Below are 19,783 nucleotides of genomic sequence, written 5' to 3'. Positions count from 1 at the left end.
CTCACTGCCATCCAGTCAGTACTGGCCCATAGCCATCCCCTGTGCTTTTGAGACTAACTAGAAAGCCCAGACTTCCTTCCTCTGATCTACTGGTGGTTTTGAATTGCTGATCATGTGGATCCCAGTCCAATGCTTTAACCTCTACACCACCAGGACTCTGTACAAAACCCAGGGGGGTGGTTATTTGTTGATAGTGGTTAGGGTTGTCTACTGGATATCTAAAAGGTCTGAAAACACCTTCTCAGATGGATTAGATGATTTTGTAGTTACACAGAATGACAAAAAGGAGAAAAGCTATGTTTATGTATGTTATCTCGTGTAATTAAACAATTTTCAGATGATTCCATTTTATATTTAAAACATAAAGAAGTAACTGACTTGCCCAAGGTCACAGCAATTAAATGGGAAATTCAGGATTCAAACCTCAGTCTGTTTTAGAAGCCCTTATATTAAAGAGTCCTGGTGGTGCAGTGGTTCAAAGCCACCAGCTGTTCAGTGGAGAAAGGCGAGACAGCCTCCCCCCCCTAAAGATTTACACTCTCAGCAACCTCAAGGAGCAGTTACCCTCTGTCCTCTGAGGTTACTGTGATTTGGAATCAACTTGAGGACAATGGGTAGGATTGTACCATAGGAAACAACCTAGTAGTAAAAATGAGAAAATGCAGCTTTATATCTTTTGGGCACAAAAATTAGTTTTGATCTTTATAGCAGTCTTGGAAAAAAGGGGAACAGTAGGCTTTATAGCTGTCAAATTAGTTCATCAGGACCTTGACCATCATATGCATGAGGTATTAAAACTAAACCAAAGTCATTGCCATTGAGTCAGTGCAGACACACAGTTACCCCACTGTGGGGTTAACAGTAGTAGAAAGCCCAGTCTTTCTCCCTTGGAGCTGCTGGTGGTTTTGAACTGCCAGCCATGCAGGTCACAGTCCATTGCTGAATCACCACCAGGGCTCCTCCTATAGGATACATTATATGGGGGAAGGACTTTAAAAGTTCATGGTAAAATCCCGTGATTTTTTCACTTTATTTTGAAACCACCTCCTCTTTCCTATGGCTCCATTACGCTACAATTTTGATTTTAGTTTTTTCCTTATAATGAACTATTTTAATATGATTCATCTCAGTGTTACTGTGAATATGTTAAGGGCTATGGTTTTGGCAGAACTAATGTTTAAATTCTGACTGGTGCACTTACCATCTTATAAACAAAGTTTGTTTCCCTGTATTCCCTGTTGGAGAGGATGCATGTAGTTTGTCCATTATTTCCTCCTCTTTAGGTTGTAGGATTAATACATGTAAGACTGGGCTAGCCATATTGCTTATTCCCATTCATTCCCCTGAAAATGCCTTATGTCCTACATAAGTACTGCTTAGTAGGTACTGCTTAATGCGATTTTACATATAAGGCATTATATGCCTTTAAGACACATGAGAGCCAAGTTTGAACACAGTTCAGAATTTGCCTGCGTCAGACTAGAGCTCTTCATTATTGCATTATTACTCAGACGGTAACTACCAGTTGTTTTGGTGAGCTTTAAAAAAGTGGGCAGTTGCAAAATTAATCTTGGTTTTGTGTAATACCCTGTTGCTACTTAAAAAAGTTTATAAGGACTCATTTGATCCTTTTAGCAACTCTGTGGGAAAACAGGGCAGGTGTGATCACCTGTACTTTATAGATGGAAACAAATCCATAAAAGTGCCTTGCTCCATGTCACATAGCTATGAAGCAATGGAGCTAAGGCTTAACCTAGGTCTTGTGACTGAAGGTCATGCTAATTCCCATGTACCATGCTGTTAGCAAGCATTTCTTTTCTAAGTGTGGAGAAGAGGGAAATCTTTAGGTTTGCAGAGGGAATCAGTGTGAGTATTTTACTAGGTAATCATTTTACATAGCCTGACCTTTTTTCTTTTAGCAATGATAAACCTTAGAATCTTTATATAGAGAGTTGACTAACATTTTCCTAGAACTCTGGGAAATAACTAAAAGGATTTTAGACTGGATTCATTAGCAGCTGATGATAGCAACCAGCAACTTTAAAATTCTGTATAGAGGTCCAAATGAGTCGACTTCTCCCATTTCCCCATTTATTATTTATTTTAAAATAAATCCTATTTTGAATCTCTAAAAAAATGTATCTGATTTTTGACCCATACATATTTATAACATTGAACTTTCAGGATAGTCCCATGAGCAAACAGGAACAGAGTGCAAACCAGTTCAGATACCCCATGGGAATTGTTCTATTTCTGCAGAAAGTCCAGGGTTGCTACTTCCAGTTACTGGCTAACCAGGGGCATCTGTGGTGTTTAAAATATTTGAACCATATTATCACAAATTCCTATGTGTACAAGACTATATGATTTTTTTAATTTAATGTTTTTGTTGGTTGGTGCTGCTCAGTCAGTTCTGATTCATAGTGACCTTAACAAAGTGAAACACTACCCAGTCCTACACCATCCTCATGGTCATTTCTATGTTTGCATCCATCGTTGCAGCCCCAGTCTTTATAGATTTTTTGCTGACTCTCTGCTCTGCCAAGCATGACGTCTCTTTTCCTGATAACATGTCCAAAGTATGTGAGATGAAGTTCTACCATTCTTGCTTCTAAGAAACATTCTCTGTATATTTCTTCTAAGACAGAGAAGCTTGTTCATCTGGCAGCTCATATTATATTTTTTATATTCAATATTTAAAAATTCTCTATATTCAGTATTCTTTGCCAGCACTATATGTGCTAGGCAGGTGAGGTAGTTAAGGCTTATTGTGCCAACCTGGCTGATAAACACATGTGGGATCAATTGAAGGGCGGAGAGTTAAATGGCTTGGTAAGCCTCACCTTTCTAGTTCTCGGGTTTCTTGCCTTCTGATGGTCGGACCAGGGTGCAGCTACCTTCGCCAGTTCCCTGCTTCAACTGGCAAGACTCACTCCCTGCAAGACATCCCCACAGAGAAGCTGCCTGGACCTACCCTGATGCAGCTCTGGGTGCTGGAGCAGCCGTGTGGAGACCCCTACCAGCAATGAGGTGCTTACACATTCACTGAGTTGGCTTTCCTCCTGCAGTTGGCATCGTGTGTGTTTTGTGAGATGAAGGAGGACTTTGTAGATTGGCGTGGGACATATGAGCTAATGTTGGACTTGTAGGCTTGGGTAGCACTGGGTTGAGATGCTTTCTTAATGTACACCTACCCTTTATATAAAACTCTCTCTTATACATATGAGTTTCTGTGGATTTGTTTCTCTAATATATCCAGACTAACACAGGGATTCTCTAGAGAAACAAAACCAGGACACATTATTTAATATATATATATATATAAATGTGTGTGTGTATATATATATAAATCATGTGTGTATATATATAAATCACATGTTCTGGTTATATATTTGGATAGATTTATACAGTACGAAGAATTTTAACAGCTAATTAATCCACAGAGCAGTACAGAGGGCTCAGTTCAACTCATTTCCATGGAACATTTAATATACTGGAAATCCTTCAACTCACAGGACTGCTGGGTCCAAGGTCAAGGAAGCAGTCTCTCAGGCAATGTAGGCAGTCCTTTCACAGACTGCAAACAGCAGGGCTGGTCACCCACAGTCAGCAGCTCAGGAGTTTAGCAAAGCAGGTCTGGACAGAATATCAAACTCAAGCTATGCAAGATGACAGGATTCACCAGCCTTAAGCTCAAGCAATGTATACACCAGCAGCATGCTAAAGCAGTTCTTGAGGAACTTTAAGCTCTAGCAACACGGGTTGGCTGTCCCACAGGTAGTATAGCTCACAAGTTGAGGCCAATAACTAGTTAAAGCAGCCACACACTGGTCTGATCACCAGAGAGCGAGAGAGCGAGAGAGCGAGAGAGCGAGAGAGCGAGAGAGCGAGAGAGCGAGAGAGCGAGAGAGCGAGAGAGCGAGAGAGCGAGAGAGCGAGAGAGCGAGAGAGCGAGAGAGCGAGAGAGCGAGAGAGCGAGAGAGCGAGAGAGCGAGAGAGCGAGAGAGCGAGAGAGCGAGAGAGCGAGAGAGCGAGAGAGCGAGAGGTCGGCTTTGCCGAACCATTTATCTCTTTGCCCTCCAATCAAACCGCGACCTTATTAATCCCACATGTTCCTATTGGCCAGGTTGGCACAATAAACCTACCCATCACACTATAATTAAAATGCATCACTTTCTCTTTGTTCTTCCATAAACATTTTACTTGCATAAGAGGTGATAGAAAATGCTTAGGATTTTGATCTAGACACACCTCGATCCTCAAAATGAAATCTTTGCTTTTAACACATTATAGAGGGCTTTTGCAGTAGATCTGATTGCAAGATTTTTTTTTTTTTTTTTTTGCGAAAGCCAAGCTAGATCTCAGCGTGTGGGTTCCTGGATAGAGCTGGCTTCTCTGGCCTGGGTCCTTGACTTGGGAGGAATCGTCCTGCTGGGCTAGGGTATTTGAAGGGGGGAGTATTTTTAAAATTCCACAGTGCCCACAACTGGGAAGAGCACGTGCGTAGTGAGAGTGTGGGTTGTGGAAGGAAGTGTGTGCGATCAAATCCTGACTGGTTAGATCTTTTGGCTACGTATTTTTTTTTTAGTTCAACAAACAATTTAATTGATTAGGCCTAGTGTGATTTTCTGCTATATGTTTTTACCACATCATAAGAAATTGTGGTCAACTTGATTTATTTTTAAGGACTATGTAGTATAAACACTATAGTATAGTATAGTTCAGTTTATTTTTCATGAGATTGAATCTATATGCCCCAATGTCTTTATTCCAAAAGGCCCCCTAGAAACTTAATGCATATTTTTCAAGTTCTGTAAGACTAATTGCATGCCCACTAAACAATTCTGCATTTGTTGTTTTTGTTAAACTCAGAGCAATTCAGCTGTAACTAAGATTTGTGGCACCATCTTCTTGGACAGTGTATGTGGTGTGTCTCCATTAACTGTCGCTTGTTGCTGTTAGGGTGCTGTCAAGGTGGCTCTGACTCATAGCAACCCTACGACAACAGGAAAACTCTGCCTGGTCCTGTGCCGTCCTCACAGTGGCTCTGTTTGAGCTCATTGTTGCAGCCACTGTGTCAGTCTGTCGTGTGTGTGTGTGTGTGTGTGTGTGTGTGTCTGAGTCTTTTTCACTGACTCTCTACTTTACCAAGCTCAGCATCTTTCTTCAAGGACTGGTTCTCCTGAAATATGTCCAAAGTAAGTAAGACAGAGTTTCTCTACCCTTGCTTCTAAGCAGCTTTCTGGCTGCACTTCCTCCATGACAGATTTGTTTGTTCTTCTGACACTCCAGGCTACTTTCTTTCTTTTTAAAATCATTTTATTGGGGGCTCATAATATAATGTAGCACCATAATTCAAATAGCTTTCTGGCATTCTCAGCTTTCAGCCAAACCCATCTGATGTCAGCAAGGAAAGCCTCCCAGCCTGAATTTCTGGTAGCTCCTTGTCCATGATCTGGTGCATCAGTTTTTGAAGTCTCTTCAGCACATTTTACCTGTGTGTGATATTAATGATATTGTTGGATAACTTCCCCATCCTATGGGATCATCTTATTTTGGAATGGACACAAATAGGGATCTCTTCTAGTCATTTGGTCAGATAGCTGTCCCCTTCCAAATTTTTGGCATAGGTTAGCGAGTACTTGCAGTTTTGCACCAGCTCATTGAACATTTCAGTTGGTATTCTATCAGTTAATTACTAGAACTATGTTTTTCTTCAATGCACCTTTGACTCCTTCCTTCAGTAACATCAGTTCTTGATTATATGCTACCTCTTGAAATGATTGAATGTTGGTCAAACATTTTTTTATGTGTGGCACATTGACTGAATTCCTTTTGTTGTCTTTTGATGCTTCCTGTATTTTTCAATATTTTCCCACATTATCTATTAATATCATAAATCCAAGGCTTCCTTTTTTTTTCCAGTTCTTTCATCTTGAGAAATACTGAGCTTGTTTTTCTCTTTCGGTTTTTAAATTCCCTGTCTTTCTACATTTTATTATAATGTTTGACTTTGGCTTCTAGAGTTGTCTTTTGAAATTTTCTATTCAGCTCTTGACTTCATTATTTTTTCCATTTGCTGTACTTCTCTGTGATGACGAGCAAGTGCCAGACTCTCTCATGTCACGGCATCCACTTTGTTTTCTCTTTCCCCGTCTTCTCAGAACCTTTCCTTTCCTCCTCTGTCATCTTCCGGATGCCGCTCTGCAGCTTGTCTGGTCTTTCATCATTCGTGTTCTGTGTGTCTAATCTGTTCTTGAGGTGTCCTCTAAATTGGGGCTGGGTGTACTCAAAGTCATAGGAGATCTGGTACCATGGTGGATTATGAGTTGGGGCTTCTGCCCCAAAGGTTGGCAGTTTAAACCCACCAGCTAGTCCATGGGAGAAAGATGAGGCTTTTGTGAAGCTTGTTCTGGTACTATAAAGATTTACAGAATCAGAAACCCATAGCAGGAGTTATACTCTGCCCTGTAGGAGTGCTGTAATTTGGAATTGACTCTATGGCAGTGAGGTGTTTTTTTAAATATACTAAAGGACATCTTTTGACTCTTTTTTTTCCCCCATTTTTTAAAACGTTTTATTAGGGGCTCATACAACTCTTATCACCGTCCATACATATACATACATCAATTGTATAAAGAACATCTGTAAATTCTTTGCCCTAATCATTTTCTTTTCTTTCTTTCTTTTTTTTCCCTTTTCTTTTTTTACATTTTATTAGGGACTCATACAACTCTTAGCACAATCCATACATATACATACATCAATTGTATAAAGCACATCCATACATTCCCTGCCCCAATCATTCTCAAAGCATTTGCTCTCCACTTAAGCCCTTTGCATCAGGTCCTGTTTTTTTTCCCCTCCCTCCCCACTCCCCCCTCCCTCATGTGCCCTTTGTAATTTATACATCGTTATTTTGTCATATCTTGCTCTATCCGGAGTCTCCCTTCCTCCCCTTCTCTGCCGTCCCTCTCCCAGGGAGGAGGTCACATGTGGATCCCTGTAATCAGTTCCCCCTTTCCAACCCACTCACCCTACACTCTCCCAGCATCGCCCCTCACACCCTTGGTCCTGAAGGTATCATCCACCCTGGATTCCCTGTGCCTCCAGCCCTCATATGTACCAGTGTACAACCTCTGCCCTATCCAGCCCTGCAAGGTAGAATTCAGATCATGGTAGTTGGGGGGAGGAGGCATCCAGGATCTGGGGGAAAGCTGTGCTCTTCGTCGGTACTACCTTGCACCCTGACTGACCCATCTCCTCTCCTAAACCCCTCTATGAGGGGATCTCCAGTGGCCGACACTTGGGCCTTGGGTCTCCACTCTGCACTTCCCCCTTCATTAAATGTGGTATACACACACACACACACACACATATTCTTTTTTTGCATGATGCCTTATACCTGGTCCCTTTGGCACCTCGTGATCGCACTGGCTGGTGTGTTTCTCCATGTGGGCTTTTTTGCTTCTGAGCTAGATGGTCGCTTGTTTATCTTCAAGCCTTTAAGACCCCAGACACTATCTCTTTTGATAGCCGGGCACCATCAGCTTTCTTCGCCACATTTGCTTATGCACCCATTTGTCTTCAGCGATCCTATCATGGAGGTGTGCAGCCAATGATATGTTGATTTTTTGTTCTTTGATGCCTGATAACTGATCCCTTTGGGATCACTCAGGCTGGTGTGTTCTTCCATGTGGGCTTTGTTGCTTCTGAGCTAGATGGCCGCTTGTTTATCTTCAAGCCTTTAAGACCCCAGTCACTATCTCTTTTGATAGCCGGGCACCATCAGCTTTCTTCACCACATTTACTTGTTCACCCACTTTGGCTTCAGCAGTTGTGTCGGGAGAGTGAGCATCATAGAGTACCAATTTAATAAACGAAAGTATTCATGCATTGAGGGAGTGCTTGAGTAGAGGCCCAAGGTCCTTCCGCCACCTTAATATTAAACCTATAAATGTATTTCCCCATCCTCGTATATATGTTTGCATGTACACGTCTTTGTCTAGACTTCCATAAATGCCCCTTGACTCCCAGCTCCTTCCTCCCTCTCCCTTGACTTTCCTCCTACTCCACCACCATGCTCCGTCCCCACCTGGGCTACAGCTATACCTCTTCTCTATGCAACCTTACCCTTGATCATTCCCCATCAGGCCTGTCACTCCCCCCTCACTACCATTTTGGGTCCCATGTTGTTCCCTTGTCCCTGTGTTTATTAACACCACTTCCTTACCCTCCTCCCCCTCCCCCACCCGGAACTGTCTGTCCCCCCGGAACTGTCTGTCCCATTGTTTTTCCTCCAGATAGTTCATCTCTTTTGACTCTTATAAACTTGTTTTAATTTTTTTCTGTTTCAAGTTGAACTTGCATGTAAACAATTGATCGTCTGTTCCATAGTCAATTCCTAGTCCTTTTAAATTTTACTTTTAATTTTTATTTTCCTAGTCTTGTTTTGACCGATGATATTGCTATACTCTGTGTTAGGCCAGATTGACTAGAGAAACAATCCAGTGACACTTACATGTGTGTAAGAAAGATCTTTATATCAAGAAGTAATTATATATCAAGAAAACATCCCAGCCCAGTCCAACTCAAGTCCTTAAGTTTGATACTAGTGCATAAGTCCCTCTTCAGACTCATGCAGTCACAAGTAATGATGCAGAATGCAAGAAGATCACAGGTTGGTGGGTGCAAAGTTGTGTGGACCCAATGTAACATCACAGGGCACTGGCAGCAACCAGAGTCAGCCAGCAGAAAGGTGAAGGGAGAGAGAGAGAGAGAGAGAGCGAGCGCAGCATCCATAGGGCTATATATCTCAGTTACCATCTCCAGTGAGGTCATCAGGCTATGACCTGACTGACAGATAAACCTGAAGTTATATAACTACTATATCCTTCATTGTTTTTTCATAGATTCTTATGTATTCCATCTAGCAAGAGCAATTTTAGGTTTATGGACAATTGTGCAGAAAGTACAGGTCTCCAATATACCATTTCTCTTGCATGGTTTTCCCTATTACTAACATCTCGCATCCTTTGGTACATTTGTAACAATTGATGAACCAGTATTGATGCATTATTATTAACTAAAGTCCATAGTCTATTAGGGCTCAAAATTTATATTATATAGTCTTGTATTTGTTTTGAAAAATATGTAAACATATAATGTTATGAGTGCACGGTCACAATATCATGCAGACTAATTTCATTATACTAAAATGCCCCGGAAACCTTGATTGTTTTAATTGTCTCCATAGTTTTGTCTTCTTAACATTTAAATTGGAATCATACTATTTGTAGCTTTTTTCAGACTGGCTTCTTTCAAAGAAATCTATACACTTAAGAATTCGTCTCCCCACTCTCCCCCTCCCCCCCAGAAGAATTCACTTCAGAGGACAGCACTGAAGCTACAGTTCAAGAAGAGTTTCTTGTCTGATCAGAGCACACAGGAGCCAACGAGGGGGGAAAGAGGGAAAAAAAAAAAGAGTGAAGCCCAGTCTAGCTCACTAAGCCCTGAGGACAATGTTTCTGCTCAGAGCAGCAATGCACAGAGACGACCACAGGGCTGGCCCTACCATGGGACACAGCTTTCCTCATTGACCCATAGCACCATTGGGGACAACATTAGAGACACACGGTGGGAATTGTGCCTGCCCTGAGCTCACTATTGCTGAAGCCAGCCACTGGGGGCATGCAGCAGAAGGGTGGTGGTGGGGGGTGGGGTGGGGGAGCAGAGCAATGAAGTCCCCAGGGATAGATGTGTGGCCAGGGCATGGCACCCCATCAGACTTGACTGGAAAGCACTCATGAAGGACAACAAATAGACCCCGAATCATTTGTAGGGTTTTTTTGTGTGTTGTTGTTGTAGCTATCATTTTACTTTCTTGTACTCAGTCTTGTGATGGTACATAGCATGTCTACCTGTAAGGGACAGGCAGAATAAACAAGCCAGAAGAGAGAAAAATGGGGTGACAGTTCCTGGAGGACATGGGAGAAGGGGAGGCGGGTGAAAGGAAGTGGGTGTTAACAAACCCAGGGACAAGGGAACAACCAGTGGTCCAAGATCATTGGCAAGGAGAGTGTAAGAGGTTGGCAAGGCTGGATCAAGGGCAATGTAACCAAGAGGAATTCCTAAAACCCAAATTCCTAAAACATGATAGTGGGACAAGAGGAAAGTACAAAGAAATAGAGGAAAGAACTAGAAGGCAAAGGGTAGTCATGGAGATCTAAATACAGGCATATGTAGATGTAAACACATTTATATACGATGAGGGGGAAATAGATCTTTGTACATATATTTATAGGTTTAGTATTAAGGAAATAGATGTACAGTGGGCTCCTGTTCAAGTACTCCCTCAACACAAGAACATTTTGTTCTAACAATTTGGCAGTCTGATATGCTCACCTTTCTGGCATGATTGCTGAAGACAAGGGGTGTGCAAGCAAATGTAGTGAAGAAAGCTGATGGTGCCCAGCTACCAAAAGGTATAGCATCTGAAGTCTTAAAGACCTGAAGATAAACAAGCAGCCATCTAGTTGAGAAACAACAAAACCCACGTGGAAGAAGCACACCAGCCTGCCCCGACTCAATTGCTGAGGACAAAGCGGTGTGCATAAGCAAAAGTGGTGAAGAAAGCTGATGGTGCCCGGCTATCAAAAGATATAGCGTCTGGGGTCTTAAAGGCTTAAAGATAAACAGGCGGCCATCTAGCTAAGAAACAAAAAAGCCCACATGGAAGAAGCACACCAGCATACCCCCACATGATCGCTGATGACAAAGCGGGTACGTAAGCTATTGCGGTGAAGAAGGCTGATGGTGCCTGGCTATCAAAAGATATAGAATCTGGGGTCCTATAGGCTAGAATATAAACAAGGGGCCATCTAACTGAGAAACAACAAAGCCCACATTGAAGAAGCACACCAGTCTGTGAGATCACAAGGCGTTGAAGGGATCAGGTATCAGGCATCAAAGACCCCCCCCCCCCCAATCTTAGCATTGTGAATGAGAGGGAGTACGGGATGGGGACCCAGGGCCCATCTGTGGGAAGTTGGACATCCCCTTGCAGAAGGGCTACGGGAAGGAGACGAGCCAGTCAGGGTGCAGTGTAGTAATGATGACATTTTCCTCTAGTTCTTGAATGCTCCCCCCCCCCTCCACCTCTCACTATCATGATCCCAATTCTCCCTTACAAATCCAGCTAGACCAGAAGATGTACACTGGCACAGATTGAAACTGGAAAGACAGGGAATCCAGGACAGATGAATCCCTCAGGACCAGTGGTGACAGTGGCGATATGAGGAGGGTGGAAGGAAGGTGAGGGAGAAAGGGGGAAACAGATTACAAGGATCTACATATAACCTCCTCCCTGGGGGACGGACAGCAGAGATGTGAGTGAAGGGAGATGTTGGATGGTATAAGATATGACAAAATAATAATCACTCATAAATTATCAAGGGTTCATTGGGGAGTGTGGAGGGGGCCGGGAGTGGAAAAATGAGAAACTGATACCAAGGGCTCAAGTAGAAAGCAAATGTTTTGAGAATGATGATGGCAACATGTGCACGAATGTGCTTGACACAATGGATGTATGTATGGATTGTGATAAGAATTGTATGAGCCCCCAATAAAATGATTGAAAAAAAAAAGAATTCTTTGTGACTCTTCATGACTTGATAATGCATTTAAAAAGTTGCTCATGAGAACATCATTGTATGGATGTATCACACTTTGCTTATCCAATTACCCACTGAAGAACATTTTAATTGTTTACAATATTTTGCGTACTTTAAAAATGAAGCTTCTTAAAAAATAATAATAGCCCAGTTTCTGCCCGCACCGCAAGCCCAGCTCGCCGCTGCCCTTGGGTCCGTGGGGTTGTGGTTGGCACCCGGGCACAGCAATCATGATGAATTTAATCCAGATGGTGCGTGACCACTGAGTTGTTATCCTGGTCCCTGTGGGATTTGTCATTGGATGTTATCTGGACAGAAAGAATGATGAGAAACTGACTGCCTTTCGGAATAAGAGTTTATTATTTAAAAGGGAGTTGAGACCCAGTGAGGACGCTACCTGGAAGTGAACACGGTGGCTGATTACAGAATGCACGCATTTCAAAACCAGGCAAAAAATAAAGCCATGCTTATTATTTGAAAAATAATAATAAAAAATAATAAGGTAAAATGAAGCTTTTTAAAGGCCAAGACTTTGAGTTTGTATTCTTGTCAAGTTCTCTAGGTATGTGACATTTCTGACCCTTGTCTATCAGGCTACAGAAAGGCCTTTCTTCAAATTTTCCTTGGCACATTGAGGCTTGTCATTATACTACCTTGGAGTTTATTTTAATGCTTTTGATTTCTCCTGTGTGCAAGCATGATGTGTCTATTAATGACTTCTCTTTCATCGCTGTGGCATATTCTTTGGAACTACAGGTAATGATTGATAAAACATCTTAACCGGAAGCAAACTAGATAAAATATCCTAGGGAAACAGTTTCAGCTTTGATCATTTATTCTGCTTTCTTTTTGCAGCACGTTCCACACTATTCAAGATTGTGCTTAATGGTTTCCCGTAGTCTCTCTTCAGTGAGATATGATCGTAATGAAAAAGTAAGTATGTTAAACATACTCTCAATTGCTAATTCATACTCGTTCCACTTTCTCTTCACATTGTGCTTAGTGTGAGCACAATAAATTTTATTAATGTCATGTAATAATTTCTTGCTCTGTAGTATAGGCTTCATAAGTGCATTTTGTTTCTTTCTTTTTTTTTTTCTTTGTGGGCCAAAACTTGAATCTATTTGTAAAGATCATGTGGGAGCCATGGTTAACCTCCTCTGGCTGACTTCACAAGGGGCAAGGAGAATCCAACTTAACATCAACCTAAGGCTAAGGTGGAGATTAGATATGCCTCTACTATTTTTTAACCTATTCTGAAACCAACTTCCCTCTCTCCCCCAAGGTGCGCTGCTTCCTCTGTGGGGTTCAACAATCCATTGCAATGGCCACACAAGACTCACAGAAAACACTTAACATTATGGAGCTTCCTCAGGAAATCAGTACACTTTAGCATATCAAGATTGCTCAGGATACAGTTCTCCTGGGCAGAAGCATGTCTTCTCAGTCATCCTTACAGGCATTGCTCTCTCTGATTACTTGACTTCTCAGCCACGTGGCCCATTGGTTACTGCCCTGCTCGGGCATTGTTACAAAGCTCTCTCAATGCTTCTGAAAAATGCCCAAAGAGCTACTACTCTGCCATAAGCAGCAGTCTGAAGGGGCTAGGTTCTAGCTCTGCGGGCAAGAAAGCCTAGTTCCCCTTGGATGCATCCTACTTAGCAAGTGAGCCGCCTGCCTCTTCTTTGGCCAAGGATTTCACCTGTGCCTGGTTTTACTGCTGCTCTTCTGCCACTGCTTCTTCACTGCTCCTCTGCCTTCTCAGCTCTCTGCCTCCTGGATTGAAGCTGTTCATTGTGCAGGGATCTTGGGATCTAAAAGACACTTTTGCCTTTAGCCCCTGAATTGGACAGTATAGGTCCAGGTGAATTAGCTATGAATAAATTTTCTGTTCTAAAAACTTTAGCATAGTATTATGCTTTGTGTGTGTTTGTATGCATGCATGCAAATATATGTCAAGGTTCGAGAGCTTTTTTGATTAGGATTACTTTAGGAGTGGTAAGGAGACTAATTGCCATCCATTTGGTCCTGACGTATGGCTATACCATGTGTGTCAGATTAAGAACTGTGCTCCCTAGATTTTTTAATGACTCGGTTTGTTAGAAACAGATTGTCAGACTTTTGTTCTGAGGCTCTCTGAGTAGAAATTCAAATCCCTTCTCCTTGGTTAGCAGCCAAGTGACATTAGCTGTTGGGGTTCCCTCAAAGTGTGGAGGTAGCATTCGTTCAGGAGGCCACATATCAGAGGAGCATGGTAGACATGGGTCAGCCATTTGTTCTATAAATCCGTAGCCTTCCTCACTAGCATTATACCTGTTGAAATGGGCTCTCACTGATGAGGTGAGTGCTGTATAAGATATGTGTATTGACTAACATGTTGTAGAGAAAGACTTGGCCTTATATTAACAGGCTTTACCAACCCATATCCCTTTGGTCTTTGTCCTTTTAATATACTGTCTTACTGTGTTTAAGTTGAAAGTGCACATGTCGCATTAGGTTCCCATTGAACAGTTTTTACATAGAGTGTACACGGGTGTTTTCCCAGGGTGTCACTCTTCTCTTTTATTTCATTCTGCTCCCACCACTGTCAGTATGTTACTTTCCCTGCCCCTCACCTTCTCATCTTTGAATTACAGGAATTGTGATCGTTTGGTCTCCTACAAATTAAAGATTTTCAAAGACCTTTAATACTCATAGCTGACAGTCTTGATTTTATTTTGTGAGATAAATCTGTTATTTGACTAAAAGGTGACCTCAAGGGATAGTTTTGAATTATGATTTGAAGAGTATCTCAGGACAACAGTCTTGGAAAGTCATTTAATCTCAACTAGTCCTATAAGTCAGGACTTTTGAATAATTTGAGTTTTGTTCCACAGTTTTCTGGATCAGTATATTGTGGCCCTGGTCAGATCAGTGGGTAGTGAGAGCCAGGTAACATCTAATACTTCTTTTGATTTCAGGGTAGTGGCCATGATTCATGCTAACTGCTAGTTCTTAGCCTACTTTCTTCACCTAAGTATTCGGTCTCTTCCTCTTTTGTTCTTGAGGGGTAAACACCAACAGTTGTATCCCAGATGACCACTTGCTAGCTTTTAAGACCCCCAAACAGTACTCACCACATTGGTATGTAGAACATTTATACTGTGTGAACTTTATTATGCCATTCAGCTGAGTTGTGCTGTGGGACTATGGTCCTGAGCCTTTAAGCCTAAAAATATTGGTTTTACGAGGCATTTGGCTATGTCTATATGGTTAATTATATATGCATACACATATATAACATATGCATACAGATACACCTATCTGTACATAAGTAGGTACTCCCATGCCCATATATATGTCTACATACATATTTGTAAAACCATACTCATATTTTTCGGTTGGTGGTGGCGGTGTAAAGTTATGTCCTACACCTAAAAGATCCTTTTCTTGCACGTTTCTTTCTTTCTTTTTATTTATTTATTTATTTATTATTTCCCTTTAATTTTTTTTTAAATTTTAACAATTTATTAGGGACTCATACAATTCTTGTCACAGTTCATACATATACATACATCAATTGTATAAAGCACATCTGTACAGTCTTTGCCCTAATCATTTTTTTCTCCTCTTTTCTTTTTTTACATTTTATTAGGGACTCATACAACTCTTATCATCATCCATACATATACATACATCAATTGTATATAGCACATCCATACATTCCCTGCCCCAATCATTCTCAAGGCATTTGCTCTCCACTTAAGCCCCTTGTATCAGGTCTTCCTTTTTTTTTTCCCTCCCTCCCCCTTCCCCCCTCCCTCATGTGCCCTCAGTAATTTATACCTCGTTATTTTGTCATATCTTGCCCTATCCGGAGTCTCCCTTCCCCCCTTCTCTGCTGTCCCTCTCCCAGGGAAGAGTTCACATGTGGATCCTTGTAATCAGTTCCCCCTTTCCAACCCACTCACCCTCCACTCTCCCAGCATCGTCCCTCACACTCTTGGTCCTGAAGGTATCATCCACCCTGGATTCCCTGTACCTCCAGCCCTCATATGTACCAGTGTACAGCCTCTGTCCTATCCAGCCCTGCAAGGTAGAATTCGGATCATGGTAGTTGGGGGGAGGAAGCATCCAGGATCTGGGGGAAAGCTGTGTTCTTCATCGGTACTACCTCGCACCCTAATTAACCCATCTCCTCTCCTAAACCCCTCTATGAGGGGATCTCCACTGGCCGACACTTGGGCCTTGGGTCTCCACTCTGCACTTCCCCCTTCATTTAATATGGTATATATATACATATACATATAAACACATATATACACATACATACACACACTTATATCTTTTTTTTTTTTTTTTGCATGATGCCTTATACCTGGTCCCTTGGCACCTCGTGATCGCACTGGCCGGTGTGTTGCACGTTTCTTAGTGCCATGTACACTATCAACAAAACTACAAAAGCAATTTTTTACAAAAGATCCTTTAGACCATTGGCTGAACACAGGACTATCAAGTTTAGGGGTCAAGCCTGGGTGCTCTTTCAAGAGGAAAGCATGGGCAGACCAAATAATCACAAAGGATAAATAGTATACAATACATATTATATTTTTGTTAAAAGACAAGAATTATATATAGATAGAGACCAATGATTATTGGTAACTATTAGAGATGGGTGGCAGGTGAGTGGGGAAACATGCTTGAAGTAATAAACCCAATCAGAACTCACTGCCTCTGAGTCTTTGCCAACTCACAGCGACCCTTTAAGATAGGGTGGAACTGCTCTTGTGTGTTTGCGAGACAGTAACTCTTTGCAGGAGTAGAAAACCCTGTCTTTCTCCTGCTGAAGTGGGTGGCGGTTTCGAACTGCTGACCTTGTAGTTAGCAAGATAGTGGACCTGGCAAAACAACTTCCCATTCAACAATTTCTGCCCACGCTGTTCAAAGGCATTGGCTACATTCTTCACGTCATGTCAACATGCTCATCACTTTCATTGTAGTTGCTCCTTTCAATTACACTTAGGTCGCTGCTGCCCCCTCCCTGTCCATGCTCTTTCAAGTAACGACTGTTCATTTGATCTCAGGTAGATCCTTTTTAAAAAGAGCACAGTACTTAGGGGTGGCATTCATTACTTTGTGAGCAACTTGCTATTCCGTTACAAGGTGACTGCAGGGGATAGTTCTGGTACCGTTTTTAGATGATTATCTCAGGGTGGTAGCCTTGAGGATTCCTCCAGTTGTAATATGTCTGTATTTGTTGAGAATTTGACATTCTGATTCAATTTTTCTTCTTATTGATTGGGGTCCTTCTATTGTGATGGTCTGGAGGATTCTTGAGGGCTAAGTCTAACAGTACAATTAGCTAAATCAGAATAGTGCTGTCTTTGCCTTAGGAGAATTTTTCTTTTTTTTTTTTTGGGCTGTGTACTTGTTTTTTTTAAAGATCATATTTATTGGAGGCTTGTACAACTCTTATCACAATCTATACATCCATCCGTTGTGTCAAGCACATTTGTACATTCTTTGCTGTGATCACTCTCAAAACATTTGCTTTCTACTTGAGCCCTTGGCATCAGCTCCTCATTTTCCCCCTCCCTCCCCCCTCTCCCTTTCTTCAGGAACCCTAGATAATTTATAAATTATTATTTTGTCATATCTTACACTGTCCGACGTCTCCCTTCACTCACTTTTCTGTTGTTCATCCCCCAGGGAGGAGGTTATATGTAGATCCTTGTTTAAATCGGTTCCCCCTTTCTACCCTACCTTGGGAGAATTTTTCATGCAGGCTGTTTAAGCATTAAAAAGTACAGGACATTTGAGATATCACTGAACTCATATTATTGAGCAGGTTTTAAAAACTCTTTGCATGTTTGATAATACATTTTTGCCATTGGGCCTCTATTCAAGTCCTTTTTCAACTCAAGAACACTGTGTTCTAATAACCTGGTACTCTGTGATGCTCACCTTCCCGACATGATCGCTGAAGACAAAATGGGTGCATAAGTTATGTGTTGAAGAAAGCTGATGGTGCCTGGCTATTACAAGGTATAGTGTCTGGGATCTTAAAGGCTTGAAGTTAAACAAGCAGCCATCCGGTAGGGAAGCAACGAAGACCACATAGAAGAAACACATCAACCCATGTGATCATGACGGTTGACAGGATCAGGTATCAGTCATCAGAAGACTCAAAGCAAACAGCCATTTTGATGCTAATGAGAGGAGTCTGAATGGAGATCCAAAGCCCATTTGCAGACAATTGGATATCCCCTCACAGAAGGGTCACAAGGAAGGGATGTAGCCAGGGTGAAATATAGCATTGATGAAACATATAACATTCCTCTAGTTCTTTAATACTTCCTCCCCCGCTATCATGACCCCAATTTTATCTTACAAATCTGGCTAGACCAGAGCATGTACACTAGTACAGCTAAGAGCTTTCAACAGACATTAGATTCCAGAACAGATAAACCCCTCAGGATTAATAATGAGAGTAGCAATACCATGAGGGTAGGGGGAAGGTGAGGAGAGAAAGGGGGAACTGACTACAATGATCGAAGTACACCACCCCCTCTCTCCTCCTCCCCACCTCCTGCCCACTGGGGATGAACAACAGAAACATGAGTGAAGGGAGACAATAGATGGTTTAAAATATGAAAATAAAAATAATTTATAAATTATCAAGGGTTCACAGGGTGGAAGGGTCGGGGAGGGAAAAAAGAGGAGCTGATACTAAGGACTCATGTAGAAAGAAAAAATGTTTTGGAAATGATGGCAATATATGTACAGATGTGCTTGACACAGTGGATGAATGTAGGGATTGTGATAAGAGATGTAAGAGCCCCCAATAAAATTATTTAATTAAAAAAACCTGTAAGAGCCCCGAATAAGATGATTTATTAAATTTAAATAAATAAATACATGTTTGCCTGTGCGGCAGAATTTTATCTTAAGATTTGCTTTTTGGTGGGTGCATAAGCAAATGTGAAGAAAGCTGATGGTGCACGGCTATAAACATATATAGCACCTGGGGTCTTAAAGACTTGAAGGTAAACAGGCGGCCATCCAGCCTAGAAGCAACAAAGCTCACATGGAAGAAGCACATCAGCCTGTTTGATCACGAGTTGTCGAAGGGATCAGGTATCAGATATCAAAGAACAAAAAAATCATAATATTGTGAATGGGGGGAGAGTGGAGTGGGGACCCAAAACCTGTCTATAGGACAGATGTCAATTGGACATCTCCTTACAGAAGGATCACGGGGAGGAGACGGACCATTCAGGGTGCAGTAGAGCAATGATGAAACATACAACTTTCCTCTAGTTCTTTAATGCTTCCGACCACCCCCTCCACTATCATGATCCCAATTCTATCTTATAAATTCGTGTAGACCAGAGGATGTACACTGGTACAGATAGGAACTGGAAACACAGGGAATCCAGGACAGATAAACTCCTCAGGACCAATAATGAGAGTAGCGATACCAGGAGGGTGGAGGGAAGGTGGGGTAGAAAGGAGGAACCGATCACAAGGATCTACATATAACCCCCTCCCACAGAAAAGTGAAGGGAGGTGCTGGACAGTGTAAGACATGACAAAATAATTTATAAATTATCAAGGGTACATGAGGAAGGGGGTGTGGGGAGGGAGGGGAAAAATGAGCTGATACCAAGGGCTCAAGTAGGAAATATTTTGAGAATGATAATGGCTACAAATGTGCTTGACACAATGGATATATGTATGGATTGTGATAAGAGATGTACCAGCCCCCAATAAAATGCTTTAAAAATTTAAAAAAAGAAATAGATTTCCTTTTTGTTATGATTGCATAGGGAAGTTATAGGAAGATTAACCACTTGCCCAATGGCGATTATTGTTATTCATCAAAAATAAAACGATGAGCATAATTATCTTGATGTAGAACATTTTTAATGAGCCCCACCTTGGAACTCACTAAGCATGTACACATTTGCCATCCATATCTCTGAATTATATCTGCTATCTTTGTCATCCCCTTTGCTCTGCCATGCCTGAGCATAGGTCACCAAAGCTATTTGGTCTATTGCTCCATTTTCATTGAAAAATAAAAATCAGCTCTACCCTGCCAATGAAAAACTTTTGTATTGTAGCCCATA

General features: G+C 41.7%; 1 protein-coding gene and 1 pseudogene across 1 annotated transcript in view; both read left to right on the top strand.

Annotated features, from left to right (window-relative positions):
• PCCA (propionyl-CoA carboxylase subunit alpha) overlaps positions 1-19,783 on the top strand; it is a 436,534-nt gene that overhangs the window by 14,653 nt on the left and 402,098 nt on the right. The window contains exon 2 of the mRNA XM_075563454.1: positions 12,528-12,605. Coding sequence (XP_075419569.1) covers positions 12,528-12,605 — 78 coding nt within the window. The remainder of the gene's footprint in view (positions 1-12,527; positions 12,606-19,783) is intronic.
• On the top strand, positions 11,903-12,079 carry LOC142460846 (NADH dehydrogenase [ubiquinone] 1 beta subcomplex subunit 1 pseudogene; annotated as a pseudogene).

This window comes from Tenrec ecaudatus, chromosome 11 (assembly GCF_050624435.1).
Source record: "Tenrec ecaudatus isolate mTenEca1 chromosome 11, mTenEca1.hap1, whole genome shotgun sequence".
NCBI classification, from domain to species: Eukaryota; Metazoa; Chordata; class Mammalia; order Afrosoricida; family Tenrecidae; genus Tenrec; species Tenrec ecaudatus.
This window is presented reverse-complemented; position numbering and strand designations above follow the sequence as displayed.